Here is a 19,765-nt window from a genome sequence, read left to right on the forward strand (position 1 = left end):
CCTTAACATCTGCCGGGCGATGCTGAGGGTGTTCTACGAGTCTGTGGTGGCCAGTGCTATCATGTTTGCTGTTGTGTGCTGGGGCATCAGGCTGAGGGTAGCAGACACCAACAGAATAAACAAACTCATCCGTAAGGCCAGTGATGTTGTGGGAATGGAACTGGACTCTCTCACAGTGGTGTCTGAAAAGAGGATGCTGTCTGAGTTGCATGCCATCTTGGTCAATGTTTCCCATCCACTACATAATCTACTGGGTGGGCACAGGAGTACATTCAGCCAGAGACTCATTCTGAGATGCAGCACAGAGAGTCATAGGAAGTCATTCCTGCCTGTGGCCATCGAACTTTTCAACTCCTTCCTTGGAGGGTCAGACACCCTGAGCCAATAGGGTGGTCCTGGACTTATTTCCTGGCATAATTTACATATTACTATTTAACTATTTATGGTTTTATTACTGTTTATTATTTATGGTGCAAAAGTAATGAAAACCAATTTCCCCCGGGATCAATAAAGTTTGACTTTGACTATGAAAAAACCTATTCCTTCTGATTTCTTGAATAAATCTGTAACTGTATTGTTTCATCCCTTTAAATGGGATCTTGAGTAACACTTCATATGCCTTTTGAAAATCTACGTCTGCAGGTTTGTCTTTGTCTTTTATTTACACCTACAAAAACTTGATTTTGAATCATATTGATTCTGACTAATATAATTTTCAGTATCTTAAGGGTTTCTAGCACCTTCATAACAAATGGCTGTAGCACTGTCCAAAACTGAGAAATCAATGAGCAAAGGCAACTTTGGACCTTCCCGGTTTGTGTCAATGATCCTTTGTTGGATAAATTTGTTAGAGCCATGTATCAATCTTATTGATAACGGAAAACTTTCACTCTTTGAAAAAAGTGAGTTTTTATGACAATGTCAAAACTGCTATGCGAATATGAAAAGAACTTTGAGACTTGTTTAACCTGGTAATATTGATCCAGAGGTTCTTTGAAAGTCAGAATGAGGCATAAAACTGGGTGATCATGGCTGTTTTTATTTAGTGTTACAAGAACAATGAATGAACAAAGAGAAAGAAAAAGTAGTGGTCTTCTCGTACTCAGACTAGAGATAACAATATTCCAGTGATAACAATTAACCTATAAAATAGTAATATTCAAGTACCATGACATCTGCAGAAAATCTGAGAAGCTTCTATAAAATACAGAATCAGCTACTCTCCAATTACTAGAAAATTTACTGAACAATTACGCATACATAGGTGATGATATAAAAGTACAGGCAAGCATATGAAAGTTAAACTAAAGAAAAATATAATTCTACATCCCAATATGACATCATTTTACTTGAAAATTATTTCATTGTGGGAAACTTCATTCATGGAATAATCTTCTGCCATGACTCGAATTAGTGAGCATGTACATGTGTATGTACACGTACGTACACACACCCCCCCGGTCAAGATATTGTTGACATAGTCTTCCAGATTTTTAGAATCAAATTCTATTGAATACAATGCACATTTTTTTGTTCATTTCTAGCCCACTCCCATATGTTTACGATGTTTCTAAGATATCACCTTCTCCAAAGATGTATCAGAACTTAAGATATAATTGCCTTGAAAGTGAGTTGAGATGATGCAGGTTAGCTAGTATCACTTGATTCTGAAGTTGTGAATAATTGACATGAAATATACAAAGTGAATTTTATGTATATTCTATATATTCAATGTTTATAATATAACTTCAGCAAGGTAGTAGTGACTCTGCTTTAGTTTAACTCTTACTGTAACTAACCTAGTGACCAACTTTTCCCAGCAGACGAATGAATGATTTGATTACTAAAGGAACTAAAAAGAACCTTTTATTCCTGGACATATAACTGTAAATCTATCTGTCCATCGTTCTCTTCATTACCCTTTCAAACAGATTGTAATGGCATTATCTGCAAAAGAAATTTGAAAGCCAACTGTAAGCTATAAATGGAGATGAAAAAAGGATCTAATTATTATGTCATTGACTCTTTTTTAACTTCCTTCAGTGAACAATGTGGGAATTTCTTACAACTACCCAGAATATTTCCTGGATGTGCCTGATCTGGACAATGTAAGTAATTCAAGCCTTTAAGTTTTGTTTTTAGAGTCACAGTTATACAGCATAGAAAAGGTCCCTTTGGCTCATTTCATCCATGCCAACCTTTTTTGCCCAGGTACAGTAATTTTTGTTTGCATTAGATCTGTATTGCTTTAAGACTTGCTTATTCAAGCACCTGCCTAAATGTTCTGTAGGTGTCGTGGTTGTCTCTGATTCCTCCACCACCACCTCTGCCATTTAATTCCACACCAACTTGTCTGTGTATAATTAAAAAAAAAACCTTTTCCTCAAATCCCATTTAAAACTGCTTCACCTTACCTTACACTTACACTTGTCCTCTTGATTTTGAGAGTTTTTCCCCCCATGGTTAGGGCTTTGGTTAACAATCCTGCCAATGCCCCTTATAATTTTAGATTTTCTCTTTTATTCCCCTCAAAAGAAATCGAGGTGCTGAGGTTTTGATAGACTCCTGATAGTTTTAAAGTCAGGCTAATTCAATCTGCTCACCTTAACATATTGCAGTATCAGTACCTTCATAGTTAAAATTTGGCAAGATATCTTGTTAATATGTTAATAGCACATTATCGAAAACTTAGAGTTTGATCTAAGCCAGCTCGCCTAATGCCACCTTGGATTTGATGAACTGATCATTTTGTATGGTAGGGTTATTTTTTGTAAATATGACTCGTTATTATATAATCTACATGTGCAAATATAGAGATGTTCTTTACTAAATACCTCTTTCTTGTGGGGGATGTGGGGTTAAAATATCTCTTGGTGAATCCAGATAGATTAATGGCGGCACTTACTAGCACATTAAATTTCAATGTGCAGCATGATGTAAATAATAAAGCTGTGAGATATGCCCAGCAGGCCAGACTATATGAATAGAAAAGAAAAAGAAAGAAGCAAGCCCTCTATTCCATGTTCTTCCCAACTAAACTGACATGTTTCTCCTCTTTCCCAGTTCAGAAAAAGTTTCTCAGATCTGAAAAATTAACTGTTTGTGTAACAGAGGATGCAGCCTAACTTGTTGAACACTTCCAACTGTTTTCAGTTTTTACATTAGTGTTATTTTTAATGTGCCTTGTGGCTTCAACATTGCTTCGTATATGGCTTAACCTCAAATTTTCTTAAACTTTTTTTTGAAGTATGAAGCTATCTCTTGGACATGCATTCCTGTTTGCCAAGAACTCCCCGTGTAAATAAATGTATTATTATTCTCATAATTTTCTTTAACTTTAGATATCTCATCAAATTTCTCAGGAAGTGTTCTTTTGAAATCCCTAAACTGCTTCATAGCAAAGGCTTTTCTGCATGAAAAGTCTCCATACCATCCCTTCAATGAGTTCTTATCATCCTTTATAGTTTATGTTCACTTCTTTTTAATGAGCATTCTTTTGAGACTGTCAATTTGCTTATTTAACAAGTACACTTAGTGATCTCTTACCAATTGTGGTTACACCATCATCTGGTCAAATAAACACTAGTTCTCATAGGACAAGTAGTGTTGACTTTATATTAAACTTCCAGTAAAAATATGGAAACGTAGAGATGCTGATCTTTTATTTGAGTGCTTGAGGCTGGTAATCTCATATGTACAACATATACTTAAATGTGTGAAGTGTAATTGAACAAAACTTGGCAGAATGTATGAAAATTCTAGCTTGTCATTTCATTGCTGCAGACACAGTGGTAGAGCTGCTGCTGCCTTACATCACCTGAGACTTGGGTTCAGTCCTGACCTCTAGGTGCTGTCTGTGTGTAGTTTGCACCTCTTTGTAGTATTCAGACACAGTGGACTTGTCGCGCACTTGTTTGTCCATCCTGGAACATCTAACGATGATGTTCTGAGCAATCTACTTACCAAATGAGTTCTCCTGCATGATCCTGACCACAGCTTACATACTGCCAAAGGCCGTCAATTAGGCACTCCAGATACTGAACATAGCAAACAAAAAAAATCTATCCCAACATCTCTTAGATCTTAGTCAGGAGACTTCAATTAGGCTTGTTAGAAGAAATCTCTGCTCAATTATTAACATATATCTTGTAGTCCAGGGGTCCCAGCACACTCGACCACTTAGGAATGCCTACCGTACCATGCCTAGACTGCATTTCAGGAAATCTGATCAATTTGCTATCCTCCTCCTACTGACATACAGGCAGAGGCTAAAGAGCAAGGCTCCAGAGATAAGGACGACAAAGGTGTCATGGCAGAAGCTAGAGAAGCAGCTGCAGGATTTATTGGCATCACTAGACTGGTCTGTGTTCAAGAATTCATCAGAGGTTCTGAACAGATACAACACAGTTGCCATGGAGCTTATAAAAATAGGCGAGTGTGTCTCTACAAAATAATTTAGTCTTCCCCAACCAGAAGCCTTGGATGAGCCATGAGATCCGCAATCTGCTGAGGGCCAGGTCAGGAGCAATTCCGAAGGCATAGGATAGATCCTTCCCAAAGAAGTAATAATATTCAAAGGCAAAATGATGCAGTATTGGCTGGCAAGAAGTCAAAGCCAACATAAAAGCCAAGGAGAGGGCACATAATAGAGCAAAAAATAGAAGTTTAAAGGATTGGGAAGCTTTTAAAAACCAATAGAAGGCAACTAAACAAGTCCTAAGGAGGAAAAGATGGAATAAGAAGGTAAACTAGCCAATAATATTAAAGAGGATACCAAAAGTTCCTTCAGATATATAAAGTGTAAAAGAGAGGCGAGAGTAGATATTGGACCTCTGGAAAATGACACTAGAGAGATAGTACTGGGACCAAGGAAATGGCAGACAAACTAAAGTATTTTGCATTAGTGTTCACAGTGGAAGATACTAACAGTATGCTGGAAGTTCGAGAATGTCAGGTCAGAAGTGAGTGAAGTTGCTATTACTAGGGAGAAGGTGCTGGGAAACAAAGGTCTAAAGGTGGATAAGTCACCTGGGTCAGATGGTGTACACCCCATACTTCTAAAAGACATAGCTGAAGAGATTGTGGAAGCATTAATAAAGATCTTTTTGAGAATCAATAAATTCTGGCAATGTTCTGGAGGTTTGGAAAATTGCCAGTGTCACTGCCGATATTACTTCAAGAGAGGCAGAAGAAATTGTAGGCCAGTTAGTGTGACGTCAATGGTTGGAAAGATGTTGGAGTCGATTGTTTAAGGGTGCTTGGAGGCATGTAAAATAGCTTGTAGTCAGCATTGTTTTCTAAGAGAAAATCTTGCCTGACAAATCTGTTGGAATTCTTTGAAGAAATAACAAGCAGGATAGACAAAGGAGAATTGGTGGGCATTGTGTACTTGAATTTTCAGTAGGCCTTTTGACAAGATGCCACACATGAGACTATTTAACAAGATTAGAGCCCATGATATTACAGGAAAGATACTAGCATGGATAAAACATTGGCTGATTGGCAGGAAGGAAAGAGTGGGAATAAAGGGAGCCTTTTCTGGTTTGCTGCCATTTGACTAGTGGTATTCCACAGGGTTCTGTGTTAGGCAAAGAAATGGCAGATGGAATACAGTTGTGGGAATTGTATGCTCATGCACATTGGTAGAAGAAATAAAAGTGTAGACTATTTACTAAGTGGAGAGAAAATTCAAAAGTCAGAGGTACAAGGGGACTTGTGAGTCCTCGTGCAGGATTCCCTAAAGATTACTTTGCAAGTTGAGTCAGTGGTGAGGAAGGCAAATGCAGTGGCAACATTCATTTCAAAAGGACACGAATATAAAAGCAAGGCTGTAGTGTTGAGGCTTAATAAGGCACTGGTAGCCTCAATGGGCCAAATGGCCTAATCCTGCTCCTATATCTTATGGTTTATGGTCTTATGTTCTCTGTTTATTGCTTGCTTATTTATTTTTTCTTTTTTGCACAGTTTGTTATCTTTTGTACATTGGTTGTTTTTCTGTCCTGTTGGGTGCATTCTGTTGTGTTGCTTGGATTTACTGTGTATGCTCGCAAGAAAATGAATCTCAGGGTTGTATTTGGTGACATATATATACTTTGATAATAAATTTACATTGAACTTCGAAATTTGGATGTTCTCTCTGTGATCATGTGGCTTCCTCCTGGTACTCTGTCATACCACATTCCAAAGATATATGGGTGGGTTGGTTGGTAGGTTAACTGGCGACTAGTTTCTTAATACCTCGATGAGTGTAGAATCTGAGGAGAACTGAGAATTTTTTAAAAAGTTAATAGAATTAGTATAAATATGTGGTTGGTGTGGACTTTATTAGCCAAAGGGCCTTGTTTCTGTGCTGAATCTTTCTAAATGCTTCTCTGTGTTTATGAAATCCTCTTGTCCAGCAATGATCACCTTGCCTGAATGTTTTGCATGAAAGAACATGTTATATTTACATCAACTTGGCTCCAATGTAATAATGAAGCACTGAAAAATCTAACTTTTGTTGTTTAGCATTTGTGGTGCAAGAAGCAACAGTTTGACAAAATTAAAGGCTAGACAACTCTGGCTGAAGGTAAACTGGGCACCTGTAAAGTGGTTAGTAGTATTTTATTCAGGATTGCATGTTCAGATAGGCAGCCAAAAGCTGTTTAAACACTTATTTTACTTTTAGTATTGAAAAAAGTGATCAGTTAACTGAATTAATATTTATTGCTCCTACTGTATTATTCAGTAATAAGTCGAGTTGGATCTTTTACCCAAATGCTCTCCAATATGATAAAATTAGAAATCAAAAGTTAATTGTATTCTGATATAATAACAATTTTCTTCCCCTCAGGTCATCAGCAAAATGATCAACATCAATATTCTGTCTGTCAGTAAGGTAAAATTATCTTTTTCATTCTACTAAGTTCTGATTCTGTTGTGTTCATTGAATGGTTGCATTTGTTTTTTCTAAACTGTACCAAATATCAGATAGTATGTGTGGCGTTCTGCCAAACATTCCCAGATCTCAAATGTTAATTGTTTCTCTTTCCTCATGTCAGCTGACCTGTAAATGTTTGCTGCACTTTCTAATTTTTAGATTTCCAGCTTCTGTAGTTTTATTTAACTATTTACTGTGCATTGTCACTTGCAGAACAGTATGGTCCATTTTTGTCCCGACGTTTCACCTCTCTTGGTCATATGCCGTCTCAAATCTAGTATCTTCTCAGTGCTAGCATCGCCCAATACAAGCAGAGGGCAATGTTCTTCTCAATTTTGCAACAGGAGCAGGTTGATTCCTCTGCTAGTGATCTAGCCCTGTTCCATTTGCTTTTTCCATTGCATTGAGGGAAATGACTAGAGTTAATGAGAATGAGGTGCCTCAACAAACCAGTCTCACAGAAAAGTAATTGACATTTCAGGCCTAGACCCCTTTTCCAGACTCCATTGCTAAAGAAGGGTCTCTGCCTGAAAAGTCAAGTATCTATTCATTTCCATAGACGCTGCCTGATCTGCTGAGTTCCTCTAGCATTTTGCGTGTGTTGTTTTGGATTTCCAGCACTTACAGACGTCCTCATGTTTATCACAGAAAAGTACCTTAAATATTAATTTGAGATCAGTGCTTTTTATGCACTTAATATTACTAATATAAGAACTTTTTACCAAAAAAGGTTGATTGTAATTCCAAAATATAATGCATTTTAATTTGAAATTTTATTCATCTTTCAACTTCCTACCTTTGTTTGTAGTCCTTAAATAAAATATTCCATCTTTGGTTTGTTGTAACAAGCTCAACAGATTGCTGCCCGAAGGAGAGCTGTGCAAGTCAATAAAGAGGGAGATAAGTTTTAATCACATCCTTCAAGTCACCTAGGTAGTGCCAGAGTACCACCCTGAGCTGCCCAACAACAACTTTGCAGGCAACACCTCCACATTGACATGTGGGATGGTTCATTGATGGATTCAAGCTATGTTTCTGGCACAGCAGCATACCAAAAAAGGAAATATAGGGGTTAATATCTGACTCCAGAGCAGTATTTGTGGGCGGAGGGGGGCGGGGGGTGAGCACGTTGGTGGAGTGTGTGACAAGAGTTCCTGGCAGAGCAGAAAGTAGCACATACAGGTGTCCCCCGCTTTTTGAACCTTCGCTTTACGAAACTTCACTATTACAAAAGACCTACATTAGTACCCTGTTTTCGCTTTCAGAAGGTTTCTTCACTGTTACGAAAAAAAATTCAGCGCGCAATAAAAGGCAGAGCACGCCCCGAGCAGCCGCTCTCCCCCGGATTGGGAACTGCTTTGCTTTAACACGTGCCTGTGAGCAGTCGTTTGCAAGATGAGTTCTAAGGTGTCGGAAAAGCCTGAAAGAGCTCGTAAGGGTGTTACACTTAGCGTAAAACTAGACATAATTAAGCGTTTTGATTGTGGTGAACGAAGTAAGGACAACGTGAGTTTGGCTTGTGGAAGCTGACGAACATGATGTTGAAGAGGTTTTGGCGTCCCGTCACCAAGAACTGACAGATGAAGAGCTGATGCAATTGGAAGAAAAAAGGATAACAATCGAAACCAAATGAGTAATGATAAAGTATGACTTTAATTTTGAAAGGGTACGTCGGTTTAGGAGATATTTGCAGGATGGTTTGAGTCCCTATTAAAGAACTGTGTGATAGAAAAATGTGCGAGGCTCAGCAGTCAAGCAAGCCTTCCACATCAGCCACAGCAGACGACGAACCTCAACCTTCCGACATCGAGGCGGGCAGTCATAGGAGAAGATGAGCTGCCTGCCCTGATCGACGATGAGATGACACCCCAGTGTCCCACCACCCCAACCCCCAGGCCACGGACAGATACCGATTCGCGGAAAAGGCAACAGTAGCCGGGACGCACACAGCACATCTTTAAGAAAAAAGCCAAAATAAACATGCTAATTAGTTAGGTGCCACCTAGCACGTATTTGTCGGCCCAGATCAGTACCGATGCAATCGCCTCTGATCTGCACCGACATTTCCGTGCCAGGCAGCATGTTTATTTCGGCTTTTTTCTTAAAGATGTGCTGTGTGCCTCCCGGCTACCCCTGCGTTCTTCGCAGCAATGTATCAGTCGGCGGCCCGGAGGGTGGGGGCCACTGCACCACACAGCCTGCGACGACTCAGTCTAACACACCATCATCAGTGTGTTCAATGTCTTCCCAATTCCAGTAAGTGATACTACACTGTACATACATCATTTCTATTTTATATAGGCTGTGTATTTTTATGTGTTATTTGGTAGATTTGGCAGCTTCATAGTTTAAAGGTTACTGGAGAGAGTGTTCTGGCCAACAGCGCTTGCGTGAGATTTTTTGCCGACGGCGCTTGCATGATATTTTTGCTACGGAGAACAGTTCAGTAATGATTGTGGAAAAGTATTTCTACTTTATATAGGCTGTGTATTTATCATATCATTCCTGCTTTTACTATATGTTACTGTTATTTTAGGTTTTATGTGTTATTTGGCATGATTTGGTAGGTTATTTTTGGGTCTGCAAATGCTCACAAAATTTTCCCATATAAATGGTAATTGCTTCTTCGCTTTACGACATTTCGGCTTACAGGAACACTCTACCTTCGGATGGCGGGGGGAACCTGTACCTCCAGACTTAATGTTGTAATTGCCTATTTTAGTGCTAATTCCATTAGCTCCTCCATTCCAGGGAAGATGATCTTGTGTACTGAACGATGTACAAAAAAAAAGGACATTGTGTAGTACTACCAGGATATTTTTTTTTAATTGGCTGCACTTTCCTTCAGAGATGTGAGTTTCAAACATGTATTTTTTGAAAATTCTGTGTATAGATTTTAAACTGTGGAATCTTTGCAGTTTGAAACTGAAGGGATGTTTTTAGACATGTACTCACTAATACTAAGGGGAAAGTGTTTGGGAATTTGAAAGTAGGTGAGTCGCATGAACTAGGTGGGCATGATGTTAGAGTCCATTATTAAGGATAAGGTTTTGGGGTTCTTGGAGGTACACGATAAAACAGGACAAAGTCAACAAGGCTTCCTTAAAGGAGAAACCTTTCCTGACAAATCTGTTGGAATTTTTTGAGGAAATAACATGTGGGATAGATGAGTGGAAAATAACTCATCCATAATCAAATGGTGAGCAGATTTGATGTACCAAATGGCCTAAATCTGCCTCTATGAATTATGTTACCTAAACAGAATCCCATGCAAGAAGAATATTCAGTACATTGGAGTAAGATACTTGTCAAAGCTGGTAATTACTCTATGGTAACTTTGTCTCCATGAAATTGTGAAGCACATGAAACTGATAAAGAGCAATTACTAAAGGTAGGGAGAGTAGGAACCAGTTCTCCCATTTGATCAAACAAATGTACAGTATGTATATACATTGGAGTTTTAAAATGTAGTATTACAAGAGTGTGTTACTTTGTAGGAGTGACCATAAGTCAGGTGTTCATAATCTGAGGAGGAACACCTGACTTATGATCACCCCTACATACCAATGAACTCCTTTAACATTATTAATGCCTATATATGCAAATACTTTTGAGGCTAATTTCCTGAAAGTCTTGAGATAATACGTCTGGAGTAATGATCTTCCTCAAGGAATTATACCTCATATTCTAATCTTTCTTTACTGGGTCATATTTGTCAAAATACTTCTGTGTCAAAGTAAGCTTCGTAGTTACTATTGACGTTGGCACCAAGACCACTTGAAGCCTGATGTATTTGAGGCAGCTTTCACAAAGTTAATGTGGTACCTGCACATCAAACAGAACTGTTGCTTTGTACACCAAAATAAGTATCTTTTTTGTAACATGCAATGACGCACCAAACTTGAACAGGTTAAGTACCCTTTATCCGAAATTTCAAAATCCAAAAACCTCCAAAATCAAAATATTTTCCAAGCACTGACATGACATCATAAATGGAAAATTCCACAAGACACTGGGAAGATTCCTTGGTGATGTCCAGGTCTCTGTGCACCACAGACAATTCTGAGAAGTGACCTCGTACATGCAATGAACAGAAGTTAATGGAAAATAGAAAAAATCTGTATATATAAGTGCAAGTATTCCAAAATCCAAAATCTGAAACCTAGCCAGCCCTAACCATTTCAGGTAAGGGGTGCTCAACCTGTATACGTCAAAGAATAAGTAACTGATATATCTGGTCCTTTATTAAGAAGTGGTAGTGTGCTCAATGCTTCTACTTATTGATAGCAATATAGGGAATCCTGGAACATCTGTGAACTTTCTACAGAATGCATAATTATTAAAAGTACAAAATAAAAGCTGAAAAAGGAATTATAAAGAATTCTATGTAAAATAAACTGCATAAATACATCAATACCAGCATGTATTTACAATGTAATCTATGTAAAATAAACTGCATAAATACATCAATACCAGCATGTATTTACAATGTAATCAGCATTACATCAAGTGGTTTAAGGTGTTTACAGTGCTTTGACGGGATTTATAGAGGGTGTAGGGGTACTAACTAGAATGATTGATTAGATTAATTATCTTCAGGAAGAAACTTTTAAGATGGCAGAAAGAATTTGTTTTAAAAGCCTTATAGTGCATTCCAGCAAGGGAGCTTTTGGCAAAGGTGGTTTTACAGGGAGGGTGGTGTCTATAATGTTTTTTTTCCTGCCCACTTCTTTGTCCTGGGCACTTGCAAGCCCTGTTGTGATAGCAGTCTGTAACCAGTGACCTTTTCTGCTGACCTGACAGTTTGCTGTGGTTTTCATATATTGTGAAAGATTCTACATCAAACTAGAAGGTAATGACTGATGTGAGGATGCTCTCTATGATGACAGTATGGAATTCGCCTCGTGTCTCATTTGTTCGCTACTTGTGTTGTGAGTGAGAGGAAGGAGTTGAAAGCTAGTAAGGGATGGCTAGCTAGCTATCTATGTAAAGTGCTACAGCCTCAGGAACTTAAAGATCATGGGAGAATTGGGATGGGCTGGTGCTGAGGCAGCATCAGCGTTCCCAGAAGAGCTACAATGGTTGCGTCTGTACTGAACATGTACAGACTTTTTTTCTTGTCATTATTCCCTAAACAATAGTGTAACAACTATTTACATAGCATTTACATTGTATTAGGTATTATAAGTAATCTAGAGATGATTTAGAGTATACGGGAGGATGTGCGTAGGTTATATGCAAATAATACGCCATTTTATATAAGGGACTTGAGCATCCGTGTTTTTTGGTATTCATGGGGGGGGTCCCAGAACCAATCCCCTGCGAATGAGGAGGGCCGACTGTATAACTTTGGTTGAGATATGCATTGCAACACACTGGGATCTGCTGTCTTAAAAATAATTTGATTCCTAATATTCCTAAGGAGATTGAGGTGTCTGAGGCTCAGCCCCCCTCCCTTCCAACCAATTTTTACAGGAGCACCACCAAGATGACCTGTCCACAAGATCACAAGACAAAGGACTATTGAGTCTGCTCCGCCAGTCCACCATAAGATATACTATTCTCCCATCTAGTTCCAATTTCTGGCTTTTTCCCCATATCCCTTGATACCCTGACTAATTAGATACCTATCTCCTCCTTAAACACCCTCAATGATTGGGCCTCCACAGCTGTATGTGGCAACGAATTCCATAGATCCACGACCCTCTGGCTAAAAAAATTTCTCCTCATCTCTGTTTTAAATGAGTACCCTCTAATTCTAAGACTGTGACCTCTTGTCCTGGACTCACCCACCAAGGGAAACAGCCTTTCCACATCTATTCTGTCCAATCCTTTCAACATTCGAAATGTTTCTGAGATCCCCTCTCATTCTTCTACACTCTAATGAATATAGTCCAAGAGCTGACAAACGCTCCTCATATGTTAGCCCCTGCATTCCAGGAATCATCTTTGTAAATCTTCTCTGAACTCTCTCCAACATCAGTACATCCCTTCCAAGATAGGGGGCCCAAAACTGCACACAGTATTCCAAATGAGGTCTCAGCAGTGCCCTATAGAGCCTCATCAACACCTCCTTACTCTTATACACTATTTCTCTTGAAATGAATGCCAACATAACATTTGCTTTCCTTACTGCCGATCCAACCTGGTGGTTAACCTTTAGGGTATCTTGCACGAGGACCCCCAAGTCCCTTTGAACTTCCGATTTTTGAAGTTTCTCCTCATCTAAATAATAATCTGCCTGATTATTTCTTCTTCCAAAATGTACAACTGTACATTTCTCAACATTGTATCTCATCTGCCATTTCTTTGCCCACTCTCCTAAACTGACCAAGTCTTTCTGCAGCCTTTCTGTTTCTTCAACACTTCCTGCTCCTCCACCTATCTTAGTGTCATCTGCAAACTTAACCGCAAAACCATTTAATCCATAATCTAAATCATTGATATATCTTGTAAAAAGAAGCAGCCCCAACACTGACTCCTGCGGAACACCACTAGTAACGGGCAACCAATCAGAATAGGATCCCTTTATTCCCACCCTTTGCTTTCTGCCTATCAGCCAAAGCTCCACCCATTCCAATATCTTTCCTGTAATTCCATGGACTCTCATCTTATTAAGCAGCCTCTTATGTGGCACCTTATCGAAGGCCTTTTGAAAATCCAAATAGACAACATCCACAGCCTCTCCCTTGTCAATCTTATTTGAGAATACCTCAAAAAATTCCAATAGGTTGGTGAGGCAGGGTCTTCCCTTCATGAAACCATGCTGGCTTGGGCCTATCTTGTCATGCACCTCGAGTTATTTCATAACCTCGTCCTTGAGGATTGATTCCAATAACTTTCTAACTACCGATGTCAGACTAATAGGTCTGTAATTTTCCTTTTGCTGCCTCCCTCCTTTCTTAAACAGCGGAGCTACATTTGCGACCTTCCAGTCCTCCAGAACCATGCCAGAGTCTATTGATTCCTGGAAGATCATTTCCAATGCCTCCACAATCTCCAAAGCCACCTCCTTCAGAACCCGTGGGTGCACCTCACCCGGTCCGGGAGACTTATCTATTCTTAGTCCATTTAGCTTCCCAAGCACTTTCTCTCTAGTAATCTTGACTGTACCTAATTCTGTTCCCTGAGACTTCTGGCTATCAGGTATGTTGCTAATGTCTTCCACTGTGAAGACTGATGCAAAATACTCATTTAGTTCCTTTGCCATCTCTTTGTTACCCATTATAATTTCTCCAGCATCATTTTCCATCGGTCCTATATCTACCTGTGTCACTCTTATACTCTTCATATATTTAAAAAAAAACTCTTAGTATCCTTTTTTAATGTTAATTGCCAACTTCCTTTCATAATTCATCTTTTCTTTCCTAATGACTTTCTTAGTTTCCTTCTGTATGTTTTTAAAAGTCATCCAGTCCTCAGTTTTCCCACTAATTTTTGCTTCCTTGTACGCCGTCTCTTTTGTTTTTATTTTAGCTTTAACCTCTCTCGTTAGCCACATTTGTGCCATTTTTCCACTCATGATTTTCTTTTTTCTTGGAATATACTTTTCCTGCACTTTCCTTATTTCTTGTAGGGATTTCATCCAATTCTGCTGTACCGTCCCTCCATCTAGCTTACTTTTCCAATCGACTTGGGCCAGTTCCTCTCTTCATACCACTGTAATTTCCTTTGTTCCACTGAAATATCAGTACACCTAATACCAGCTTCTCCTTTTCAAATTCGAAACTGAACTCAATCATATTGCGATCACTACTTCCAAGGGGTTCTATTACCTCCAGTTCCCTAATCGCCTCTGGTTCATTACACAGCACCCAATCCAAAACAGCCGATCCCCTGGTAGGCTTATGGACAAGCTGCTCCAAAAAGCCATCCTGTAGGCATTCTACAAACTCCCTCTCCTGAGATCCAGTACTTTCCTGACTTTCCCAGTCCACTTTCACATTAAAATCCCCCATAATTATCTTGACATTTTCCTTCTGACATGCTTTTTCTATTTCCAGCTGTAATTTGTAGTCCACATCCCGGCTGCTGTTTGGAGGCCTGTATATAACTGTTATTAGTGTCTTTTTACCCTTGTCATTTATTAACTCGACCCATAAGGACTCTACCTCTTCTGATCCTATGTCCCTTCTTTCTAGTGATTTGATATCATTGCTTACCATCAGGGCCATGCCACCCCCTTTACCTACCTTCCTGTCTTTCCTATACACTGTGTATCCTTGGACATTCAGCTCCCAATCATATCCATCATTTAGCCATGACTCGGTGATGGCCACAATGTCATATCTTTTAACCTGTAGCTGTACAACAAGGTCATCCACTTTATTTCTAATGCTGCGTGCAGCTACATCAATGTCTAGTACAATAATTGCAAGTCATCTGACTGCAAGTCCCTATAAAGGTTTATGAGGACTGTTGAGAGGATCATTGGGGTCTCTGGTCCACCCATCAGAGATATTTGTCAGGAGTGCTGTGTATGCAGGGCCTTTAGCATTGTCAGTGATCCCTCCAATCTGCCGTACAATCTCCTTGACCCTTTGCCATCAGGCAGGAGGTGTTGTAGCATTAGGACAAGAACTGCTAGGATGGGAAACAGCTTCTTCCTCCAGACTGTAAGATTACTAAACTCTCTGCCGCCACCCAGGTCTCATCACACGTGAAGCGCCAGTAGTTATACTGTTTACTTTTTAACTTATGCCATAACTGCACCTTATTATACGTTAATTTACTGGTGGTAATATTACTTTATGTTATGTGTGTGAGTTATGTACTGTTGTGAATCTTGGTCCGGAGAAACATTTTTTCTTGTGACAGTATATATAGTTGAGTGGCAACAAACTGAACTTACCCTTGAGATATGCTCTTAATAATTAGAGTACAAATTCATCTAGTTACAATTTTGTAACCATATTATTCAGAGCTAAAACTGAAAGGGGAATGAAAATGAATTTTACACATTTTCTGCAATATAATGGAGAGTTCTAATAAATTCATTTAATAAGGCATACCTTAAAGAAAAATCCAAGACTAATACTTGGTTTCAGATGTTGAACAATTAAGCTAAGTCGTGTTGCAGCATCATAATTTAAGGTATTAGCAATGGAGGCACTATTCCCAAGTATTTTTTTTGCTGATAAACATACTTGATAGGTTGTGCTAGGTGAAGCTACAGAGGAAGAGTGTGTGTGCCTGAGAGACTGTGTGGGTGTTTGAGTGTGAGGATGAACAGACGCTGTGGGCGTTGGCAAGCTTGCTTTAGGGAACAAATGCCAGGAATTGAAGATTTATGTAACATATAAAATTCAGTTTTTTTTTGTTCAGGAAAATGAAGTGTAAGGAAGTGTTTATCTTTTGTTTGAGTATTTATTGATTGGTAAATTGGAAGTGTCCAAATACTTTTAACTGCTCATTGAGTTGTAATAATTTTAGGCAGTCTGATTTATGACACTCAAGTGCTATAAGTTGATTATAACAATTTGAAACGAGTGAATTAATCTTGATCAAATTCCATTGTATATGTTTTTAGTTTTGCCACAGATTTCGAGGAGTTGTGCAGTCTAAGAATTGTGTAGATGATCACTGAACTGATAAACTGCAGGAGTGTTTGCTTTTGATTAGTGTTGTTAAAGTGACAAGCCTGTGCATAGAAGAAAAAATTATTAACAATGCTGTTTCAAAGTGTAAAAATAAAACTTTTATCAGACATAGTAAACCAAATCTGGAAGATCAGAAGACACTATTTTTGCTTTTATACATTGCTGCTATGTCACTGTTCGGGAAAAACAGTGCAGTTATAATATTATATAAATTTCTTCTAGAATGATAAAAATGCAAAACGCAGTGCTTATCAGCTTGCACACTTTGCTACAGTAGCTGTCCAAATGAAATGAGTTTGTCCACCCCAATAGTGTAAAACTCAGTTCATTGCCCAATTTAGACCAGTTCTAAAGCAAAAAAAAGGTCTTGTCCAATGCTGAACTTTCAACTCTCTAGTATGGTATAACCCTGCTAATATGCCCTCCAGTTGTTTGGGAATCACTCCGTTATCATTTTGGAGGATGTGTCCTGGGACCAGCATGTAAGTGCCATTATAAAGAAGGCATGGTAGAGGAAGTTTGGGCAGATTCAGCATGTTATCTAAAATTTTGATTAACTTCTAAAGATCCACAGTAAAGAGTATCCTGACTGGTTGCATCATGGCAAAGTATTGAAATATCAATGGCCAAGAACAGAAAGGTCTCTCAAGCAGTGGTGCATACAGCCCAGCCCTTCACAGGCAAAGCCCTCCCCACCATTGAGCACATTTACAAGGATGCTGCCGCAAGAAAGCAGCATCCATCATCAGGGATATCCACCCTCTGCGTCATACTGTCTTCTCACTGCTGCAATCAGGAAGGATGTGCAGGGGCCTTAAGTCCCACATTACTGGGTTCAGGAACACTTATTACCCTTCAACCAACAGGGTCCTGAATCAGTATGGATGACTTCACTCACCTCAACGCTAAACTATTCCACAACCTATGGACTCACTTTCAAGAACTCTAAAACTATTGTTCTCAATGTTATTATTCTTAATGTTTATTCTTTTTTTGTACTTGCGTAGTTTGTCTTTTTTTGCACATGGTTTGCTTGTCGGTCTTTGTTTCTATTGTATTTCTTAGTTCCACTGTGAATGTCTGTAAGGATATGAATCAGAATCAGGTTTAATATGGCTGTCATACATCGGGAAGTTTGTTTTGCAGCAGCAGTACATTGTAATATATAATAAAAAGTAAGTTGTAATCATATATGTAAAAAGTTAAAATAAATAAATAAGGAGACAAGAAAAATAAATACTGAAGAAGTGTTCATGGGTTCATTGTCCATTCTGAAATCTGATGGCAGAGGAGGAAAAGAAATTTATGAAATGTTGAGTGTGCATCTTCAGGCTCCTGTACTTCCTCTTTGGTAGCAATGAGAAGAGGGGATGACCTGGGTGATAAGAGTCCATAATGACGGATGCTGCCTTTTTAAGGCATCGCCTCTTAAAGGTATCTAGGATGTTGTCGAGGCTATCATGAAGCTGGTAGTGTTTACAACTTTCTGCAGCTTCTTCTGATCCTAAGCAGTGGCCTCTCCATACCAGATGGTGAAGCAGTCAGTTAGAATGTTTTGCACAGTACATCTTTAGAAGTTTGAGAGTGTCTTTAGTGGCATACTGATTCTCCTCAGACTTCTAATCAAATATTGCTGCAGTCACGCCTTCTGTATAATTGCATCAATATGTTGGGCCCAGGATATATTCTCAAGAGATGTTGACACCCAGGAACTTGAAACTGTTCACCCTTTCCACTTCTGATTCCTCAATGAGGACTTGTGTGTGTTCCTTCAACTTCCTCTTTCTCAAGTCCACAATCAATTCCTTGGTCATTGAGTGCAAGGTTGTTACTGTGACACCACTCAACCAGCTGATCTAACTCACTCCTCTACACCACATTGTCACCATCTGAAATTCTCCCAACAATAGCTGTGTCGTGGTAAATTTATTGATGGTGTTTAAGCTGTGCTTGGCCACATAATTGTGGGTGTAGAGAGTATAGCAGTATGCTGACATGTATCCTTGCGGTGTGGCAGTGTTGATTATCAACAAGGAAAAGATGTTATTCCCAGTCTGTACAGACTGTGGTTTCCCAGTGAGGAAGTCAAGGCTCCAGTTGCAGAGAATGCTATAGAGGCCCAGGTTTTGAAGCTTGTTGATCTGTTGGGGCCGATAACAGAGGAAAGTCATAGCAGTCAGGTCTCTAGCACTGATTCTGGCTCTGTGGCAGAGAAGGGAAGTGGGGAGAAGAGGTGAGCTGTGGTGATAGAGAATTTGTGAGTTAGGGGACCAGCAAGAAGGTTCTGTGGATGTAAATGAGATTCCCGGGTAGTATGTTGCCTCTAGGTGCCAGTGTCTGGGGCATCTCAGATAGAGTCTCTAGCATTCATAAGTCAGAGGGTGAGCAGCCAGAGGTCGTGGTCTATATAGGTGCCAATGACATCAGTAGGAAGATTGATGAGGTTCTGTCGAGTGAATTCAGAGAGTTAGGTGCTAAGTTAAAGGACAGGATCTCCAGGGTCGTGATTTCAGGATTGCTATCCATGCTAATGAAGCCAGAAATAAGATCTTCATACAGTTTAACATGTGGCTAAGGAGTTGGTGTAGGAAGGAGGACTTTGGATTTTTGAATCATTAGGCTCTCTTCCAGGGAAGGTGGAACCTGTGCAGAACCGACGGTTTGCACCTAACCTGGAGGGAAACTAACATCCTAGCAGGAAAGTTTGCTAGTACTGCACGTGGTGGTGGTGGGGGGGTTATTTAAACTAGAGTTGCGGGGGGAATGGAACCGGAGTGCCAGAACAGATGGGGGAGAGGTTGTGGAGTCAGATATTTTTAAGACAATACCACAATCAAAAGGTTGAGCAACTAATGTTCTGGGTTAGATTATAAGACCATAAGACATAGGAGCAGAATTGGGCCATTCAGCCCCTCGAGTTCACTCTGCCATTTCTTCATGGCTGATTCCGGATCCCATTCAAACCCTTACGCCTGCCCTCACACTATATCCCTTGATGCCTGTCCAATCAGGAATCTATCAGCTTCCGCTTAGGTCAAATTTGAAGACAGAATATAATATAAATGGCAAGATTCTGAGCAGTGTGGAGGATCTGAGCGATCTTGGGGATCCGTGTCCATAGGACACTCAAAGCTGCTGCGCAGGTTGACAGCGTTGTTAAGAAGGTGTATGGTGTGTTGGCATTCATCAACTGTGGGATTGAGTTCAAGAACCGTGAGGTAATATTACAGCTATACAAGACCTTGGT

The 19,765-nt window shown here is 39.5% G+C and overlaps 1 protein-coding gene across 1 annotated transcript in view; it reads left to right on the forward strand.

Moving 5' to 3' along the window:
* Positions 1-19,765, forward strand: part of LOC140205243 (very-long-chain 3-oxoacyl-CoA reductase-A-like) — a 162,319-nt gene that overhangs the window by 86,013 nt on the left and 56,541 nt on the right. Inside the window, exons 5-6 of the mRNA XM_072272682.1 lie at positions 2,044-2,108; positions 6,833-6,877. Coding sequence (XP_072128783.1) covers positions 2,044-2,108; positions 6,833-6,877 — 110 coding nt within the window. The remainder of the gene's footprint in view (positions 1-2,043; positions 2,109-6,832; positions 6,878-19,765) is intronic.

Source organism: Mobula birostris, chromosome 11 (genome assembly GCF_030028105.1).
Source record: "Mobula birostris isolate sMobBir1 chromosome 11, sMobBir1.hap1, whole genome shotgun sequence".
Classification (NCBI taxonomy): domain Eukaryota; kingdom Metazoa; phylum Chordata; class Chondrichthyes; order Myliobatiformes; family Myliobatidae; genus Mobula; species Mobula birostris.